Consider the following 8,106-nt stretch of genomic DNA (forward strand, 5'->3'; position numbering starts at 1 on the left):
AGCCCCTCTTGCAGATCCCGCCCCTACAGGAAATACCTCACTGCGTCATCAGCTCTGCTTTATGACGTCACGCCCTCATTTTAGCAAAAATTATAAAAAGTTAGAAATTGTGTTAGGAATTGTTTCAGTTTGCGTTATTGTTTCATTTATGCAGATTGTTTGTTGATTGTACTGATTATTACGTTCTATGTTTTTCTTCGTCAGTAAAGGAGATAAATAATTTCCCGAAACTGTTCCTATTTAACTTTAGTTCTTTCGTTTTTTAACTTAAAGGTCTAAATAATCAGCACAATAGGCTTAATTCATAAATTTTCTGTTGCTGTTGCTATACCCAGCCCACCTTTAAATTTCCTGTCCAAACAAAGAGGCTATTTATACATCAATTAGCAGCATTCTCAGTAACTGCTTCCCTTTATTTATTTACATACAATTTCTGTTCTGGTGTTTGAAACACGTCTGTATTGGCTTTACCATTACACAGGCATTCATTCTTAGTCCATTTATGGAATTAAGAGATGGTCCAGAACCAGATGCTTAACACATGTAATGACAAAAAGTTCAAGTCTTTATTAAAGGGGTCATATGACACGGCTAAAACGAATATTATCATTTGTTTTAGATGTAATGCAATGTGTATACACGATTTAAGGTTAAAAAAGGCTGGATTTTCCACACAACGTGCATATTTGTATCTCCTCATGGCAGTCGTGGCCTAATGGTTGGTGAGTCGGACTTGTGACCAGGAGGTTGCAGGTGCATCTTTTGTTCCGACACTTTAATTTTTGCAATTTTACGTGTCTAATACATGCATGGGCAACTTATAACACACCAAAGACACAGAAAAACACGTGTTCGTGCCACATGACCCCTTTAAGTCTTTACATCTATTATGAATGACCAGCAGAAACATGAACATGGCCTCAAATAGAAAGACCAAAGCCACATTTTATGAATTAGAAAAAAATATCACTTAACCACACTTAACATAACCACTTTTTAACTTAACCGACTGGGGATTTAAGAGGAAATCAGTGCTATCTTTCTGTTAACTAAATGCCACCTGGACTAATATGTATTATTGTGTAACCCGTCATGACATTATTGCATTGTTCAATTTAAATGTTCAATGTCAAAGACATTGAGTGTCAAAATAATTGTAAAATCAAGCAGTAGCAAAAGACATAGAGACAGAACTGAAATAAAGAGATGCTAAAAATATGACTGACATCAGACCTGTTCAGTAAACCCGAGAGAACGTTTTTTAAATAGTGAAGCTGAGCATCGTGATGACAGTATCGGGTGGATTCCTTATAAAGAGGAATGGTGGAAAAAGTCCCATATTATGAGCAAAAAATAGAAACAGATACAGTTGCTATGATTACATAAGAAGAAGTAAAAGAGACGCCCTAAAGAGGCAACGTAGTTTTCACAATGAATGTCTGCATGAAGACAGAAATACTTTTTAGTATCTATGTAAGAGAGCCAGTTTAAACTCAGACCCAGCAAACAACAAATAACGTTGGTATTTATTATTCTAGATAATTTTTACATTTAGATAATTTCCCTCTTTAAATTGATGACATTTTCCAGTAGCTAATACTAGCCTATATAGTACAAAGTTTGCTGGACCCACAAATGGACAGTATGTTTACTTTTTTTAGACTGCTGGCTTTGGAATATAACGAATTTAGCAGAGCTCAATTATAATGTCTTCACAGACCAACATTACATGGTTTCAGATAGCCTTTGTCATTATTTTTACTATACTGCCCACTGGTGTTCACAGATGCGAAAAGCACAAAAACACAGTCCCAAGAAAAGTGCTACGCTGCATGTAAAAATATTTTTGCAATGAAAAGTGTTAGAATATTAATCTCAGAGTAGGTAATAATGTCTAAATAAATATTTATATAAAAGTTAATAATTAAACAAAAAGTACAAATAAAAAAAAAACGTATACTGGGCAGGGCTTTTCGACATTCTGTATTGATTATTTCGTTTTAGAAGCATGCCAAATATCCTATACAAATCATTTGATCAGGAACATTTTAAAAGATAATTTTTGTGTAATAGCCTACATTTGACCTTATGTTAATATGGAACATAACCCTTCTCAGCATAATGTCCATTTCTATCACCTGACGTTTGTCACGCAGTGAGATTTTAAAAGCAAAGGCTACATTTTTGTTGACTGAAGTTGTTTTAACTGAACGTTTGTATCGATTTGCAACTCAATCCACTGTTCTTTATCCTGGCAATTGTTTTTGTCTTGATCAATAGCCTTAAGAAGCTCTGATAAATGTTCTTTTGCTAAACTCTTTTGTTATTTATTTCTGAGCCTTTAACAGCACGTGCGGGCGTGTAAATACACTAAATAAAGCTCGGACACAGACACCTTATTGCCATAACATTTGTGTTTTTAAAAGTGGATTTTTTTGTGAAATTGTTTTCTTCCAAACATCTCTTAAGAGTGCTTTCGATTGGAAAATGGGTAACACATGTTGTTTTAACCCTTACTTGGCGTACACTCTTACCTTGGTTATATTTTATAGGCTATATGTCTACATTTGATATACATGTGTATATATTACATGATTAGTTCTGAGTTATAACAACTCATCTAAAGGATATGGTGGTTTTCCAAGGTAATCTGAACGTCCATCGCAAATTTTTTGCATACTTGCTCAATGGCGCGGCCTGCTGTTTTCCCACAGCTATACACCTCCGTACTGACTGTTCACTGTCCAAAGCTTACATTCACAGATGGTCAATACACTCTTATAGTGATTTCTACTTTTTATTATAAAGAAATTTTTGTAATTTTCAGAAACATTTGTTTTATTTTGTGATGCAGATGTTCAAAAACACAAAACACTGCTGTCCATTTTTAAGGCCTTGCTGTTTTTTATTCATTTTTTCCATCCTACAACAGCAAATTACAGAGGCAGTATTGAAAATAAAAGTTTTTCTTTTCTTCCTCACCTTCTCGTAAAAAAAATCAGCACAAAATTTGAACAACAGTACAAAAACGAAAAGATAATCAGTCAGGTAAATGGGAACTTTACTATAGGAAATCTGTATACCTTTTTCAATAATGAAAACATCTTGATATTTGACCATTTCAGAATCGTATTACATATTCTGAAACTATTTTTAAAAAAATGAACACTGTGTTTTTTATTTCCATTTTCTTTTTTACAAATGAATGCTATAAACACATAAACTTCATCAAATATATTGATCAGTGCAACATTGTTTCTTTTAGTTAATGCTACAGTATGCTTTCTCACAGAATCCCGACTGAAGCCAGTCGCCTTTATAGTTTCAACTGACACACACGTAGCATCGACACGTGGATTCATGTATCTACCGGAAATAAATGAAAAAGTGTGTTCGCCACAGTATACAACACAGTACATGAACATAGCAAGAAACCTGTAGAAAGCATTAGTATTGTCAGCAGTGAAGCCCTGTTACATGTGTAGCCATTGCCAAGTACGGGTTCACTCGCCAGTCCTCTCACTTCTGAATCAAAGAATGACAGTGAGTGATAAAACCAGTTATGTAAACATGTTAATGGATGTCAAATGTGTCCTTATTAGCTTGACCCCTTTCCAAACGCCGTCTTGAGATGCCTGAAGATAATATAGGTTGTGATTGGACCCTGCAGTTTGAGGCAACAGTCCTTTGGTACAGACACAAGGCCAATGACAGAACTCCACTCACTCAACCAAGGATCATGATGTGATGTCACAAGCACATGAATAGTAGGCAATGCATGATGTGCTAAAACGCGGATAAGACTTAAATAGCACCACTCTTAAAATGACAGTTCCCCCTGAAAATAGTTTTATTCAAGACGGACTGATGGACAAATGAGCACTTTGAAGAGAGGCAGATGAAATATTCAGGGATCATTACTTTAAATCAAAGCATGGCAATGATGATGGGTTTATTTTTTCGTTTTTTGGTATGCTGGATGGACAGACAGACATTCTGAGTGTGATTATCTTACTATCGTTGTGCATGAGAGGCTTGCATGTTAGGATCCGATGTCCACCCATAAATCTGAATTCCAGGTAAATGGACCAGAAAATTGACGTTCTCTCTAATATTACAACAAAATCACTGCAAGGTTTGAATGAAATGTTTGAGAGTATAAGATGCTGTTCCCATCCTGAAATGGGATGTGAATGTGCACTAGATTTGTATTAACACCTGTTTTGAACAAGAGCTGCATCTTTTGGAAATGTAGCAAAATAACCAAACGGGACGAAATAAAGCACACAATTTTCACTTTCACAAAACAGTCAGACGATTGTATTTACAACATACAACCCGGGAAAAAAGGGATACTGCAGCTTCTTCTTTTTTTTGTCCTTTTACTCATTTCTTTGAAAAGGGCATTAAAATATATTAAAACTTATATACAATATGCAGGATTTTTAACATTAAAGCGCTATGAATTAACTGGGTCCGTTTTGCAGATTTTACCAACATCCTTTTTTAGGAACTAAAGGGTTAAAAACAACAAAAATCAACAAAGGAGGCCAAAAAAGATGTACCAAAGGCACTGACTGAACCATACCCAGAATGCAACAGGGCTGGATGATATTCCACCCCCTTTGATCCTTTTGCCCTACCGTGGGGTATTTGCCTTCTGTTAGCCACGTATGGTTCATTTGGGGTTTTTACACATCTCCTTAAAGCGCAAAACAATCTTTTAAAATAAAAATAAATGATTTTTCCTCCTAGAAAAAACAAGATAAATACTTTATAACATTATTATATATTGGTCTCAACACCAGCATCCGATTGTAAAAACGATCAACTCAAAATAATACAAAACCAATCAAATAAAAAATTAAACTAATCATTTCAATCATCTGTACATATTCTTATGGTTCATTTTTGATTTTTTCTTTGAAATCCTTGTACTCAATGTTTTGTACACAGTGTCCCCTACTGGTAGGTTCCGTTCACTGCAGCTCCTGAGAAAAGCATGGCTCAGTCCCGGACGTCCACCCATCGGTTCCCTGAACCATAGAGCCTTGTCCTCCTCCAATCGGGTGGCGTCGGCAGTCCATTTTAAGCCCCGCCCTCCCTGAAGAGAGGTTCCCTCTCATTAGTTAGCGCGTTACGCTTCAGAGTACGAGTTCTGTGAGTTGAGCTTGTCCTTCTTTAACTTGACACCATCCACTAGCTCAAAGTTATAGTTTTCCAGGGCGGATAAGTTCCTGTCGGACATGCCGCTGTGGGAGCAGGCGCAGTAGAGAACCACGCCGCATATGGCGCCGAGGAAGACTCCCAGGGCGCTCATAGCGATGATGGTGATGAGTATGGGGTCTAACGTCTTCAGCATGTTCCCTGCTCCGTTGATCTCATGGTTTTCAACAATCTCAGGGAAATCTGTGATGTCCACGACTAAACAGGGGAAATAAACCGTGAGTTATGAAAACAAGCCTGTTTCAGGTATAACTAATAATGATGTTATTGGATTCCATATGTGATGGATTATTTTCAGCATCTTTTAACTGATTTGTGTGCATCGAATTTTGGAATGTGACTTACTGATTTCATTAAAGTTGTCTTCAGGTAGAATTGGATCTGCTGGGACATCTGGGTCTACAAAAAAACATAAAACAATCAGCAAACTAAGTCTAATATAATGATCATAATAGGATGCTTGAAGTATAACTAAAGAAAGCTAATAGAGTTGTAATAATTTACATGTATGCATATGTGCATTCAAGCTATACATTTTGCTTTCTGCTCATTGAGCTACAAGAAGGACAAATGCTAGTAGACTGGTTGACTTACCTTTACATTCATTAATGTTCAGATTGTCTAAGATTTTGATGTCGTCCACTGCAATGTCTCCCCAACTTTTCCTTTCCACTACACTTTCAATTACCACCTGAAACAACAACAAAAAGAGTCAAATTCAATGTAAAAATTTTAGAACTGCTGGACCAAAATCAAGACCAACCACTACTATATACCAAAGGACATACTGTATGCATAAGTTATTATAGAGTATACAGTATACACTACTACATACCCAAGTACATACTGTATGCATAAGTTGTTATAGAGTATACAGTATACACTACTACATACCCAAGTACATACTGTATGCATAAGTTGTTATAGAGTATACAGTATACACTACTACATACCCAAGTACATACTGTATGCATAAGTTGTTATAGAGTATACAGTATACACTACTACATACCCAAGTACATACTGTATGCATAAGTTGTTATAGAGTATACAGTATACACTACTACATACCCAAGTACATACTGTATGCATAAGTTGTTATAGAGTATACAGTATACACTACTACATACCCAAGTACATACTGTATGCATAAGTTGTTATAGAGTATACAGTATACACTACTACATACCCAAGTACATACTGTATGCATAAGTTGTTATAGAGTATACAGTATACACTACTACATACCCAAGTACATACTGTATGCATAAGTTGTTATAGAGTATACAGTATACACTACTACATACCCAAGTACATACTGTATGCATAAGTTGTTATAGAGTATACAGTATACACTACTACATACCCAAGTACATACTGTATGCATAAGTTATTATAGAGTATACAGTATACACTACTACATACCCAAGGACATACTGTATGCATAAGTTATTATAGAGTATACAGTATACACTACTACATACCAAAGGACATACTGTATGCATAAGTTATTATAGAGTATACAGTATACACTACTACATACCCAAGGACATACTGTATGCATAAGTTATTATAGAGTATACAGTATACACTACTACATACCAAAGGACATACTGTATGCATAAGTTATTATAGAGTATACAGTATACACTACTACATACCCAAGTACTTTGTACATACTGTATGCACTGGATGCATTTTACAGACAAGGTCACAATTTTCATGACACAATAACAACCATTTAAAACGTATTTTATGTTTGTGTAAAGGCACATTTTAAACCAATGAAATGTCATTGTGGGCGGTACTACCCAGCCTATGTGACGAAACTCCTATTTTCATACCTGGTAGAGTTTATTAGAGTGTGGTATCAGCACTCGCCCCTCCCTCCAACGGTTGCCTTGGTGACCGCTGACAGTCCATAGCAGCACATCAGCTGTGCCCTTACTGCTCTCTCTGCGCTGCTTAATGTGCAGCGTGCCGATGCGGGCGCCGAACATGTGGTACCAGAAGGACAGGCACAGATCCGAGTCCTGCCCGGACACTGATGGACTCACTAACCGAGCCACCTCCGTCTCCTGTGCACCTGTTGCCAGCGTGTAAATGAAGTTTCCTGATCCACCTTAGAGGAAAGAGCAAATGTGAGCTTTGGAAGCGCTGGATATTAGTAAGTTAATGATGCACGATGTTTGTCTCACCTGTGTGGTCCATGTTGGGGCCGGTGTTTAGAGTTGGTGTTCCGCTGGACTGGATCTGCCACCTGAACCCGCTGTCCTCTGATATCCAGCCACAAAATGAGGGATCGTTCGCCCAGCCGAAGTCACAGGCAAACCACAAGAAGGCTGCAGAGAGATCACGTACAGGTTAAGGCATGGGAGTAATGTGGCTGTTTTACATTGCTCAACTAGCAACATAAATGCATTTTTTTTGTATACGGTCACTGTCCCTCTGAAACCTCAGATGTCCAAATTAGCTGTTTTTCAAGAAATGAAAAAAAAAAACCACTGTACTTTTTAAAAGATTCAACTGTTAAGCGTGAGGGTCAAAGTTGACAAGCACTTTTAATACCTTTCGTTGGTTAGATATTTGCAAAACCCAGTGACAAACATAAAGGGTGACTAATAATAATGATTTATGTCAAAAAAATATGGAGATAAAAGTTTCAGGAGAGTAGTCATATCGGACACCACTTTTATGGTTTGGTTGGACATACTATGAACTAATCATTTTGAGGGCAAAAGCATCTTCTTCATTGACAGAGTTTGCATGCAACATATACATTTTTACATTTGCATTACATTATAGTAAATGTTTTGCCAGAAAATGTTTTTTGGAGGGCGTTATAAGCATCAAAAGAACCATTATTTGTTTCTGTCTGAT

General features: G+C 36.7%; 1 protein-coding gene across 1 annotated transcript in view; it reads right to left on the reverse strand.

Moving 5' to 3' along the window:
• Positions 1-3,044: 3,044 nt before the first annotated feature.
• nrp1a (neuropilin 1a) overlaps positions 3,045-8,106 on the reverse strand; it is a 61,681-nt gene continuing 56,619 nt past the window's right edge. The window contains exons 11-15 of the mRNA XM_057322018.1: positions 7,425-7,587; positions 7,071-7,348; positions 5,821-5,917; positions 5,572-5,625; positions 3,045-5,424 (exon numbers count right to left, since the gene is read on the reverse strand). Of these exons, the coding sequence (XP_057178001.1) occupies positions 5,138-5,424; positions 5,572-5,625; positions 5,821-5,917; positions 7,071-7,348; positions 7,425-7,587 (879 nt within the window). The 3' untranslated portion in view covers positions 3,045-5,137. The remainder of the gene's footprint in view (positions 5,425-5,571; positions 5,626-5,820; positions 5,918-7,070; positions 7,349-7,424; positions 7,588-8,106) is intronic.

This window comes from Triplophysa rosa, linkage group LG23 (assembly GCF_024868665.1).
Source record: "Triplophysa rosa linkage group LG23, Trosa_1v2, whole genome shotgun sequence".
In the NCBI taxonomy this organism is placed as follows: Eukaryota; Metazoa; Chordata; class Actinopteri; order Cypriniformes; family Nemacheilidae; genus Triplophysa; species Triplophysa rosa.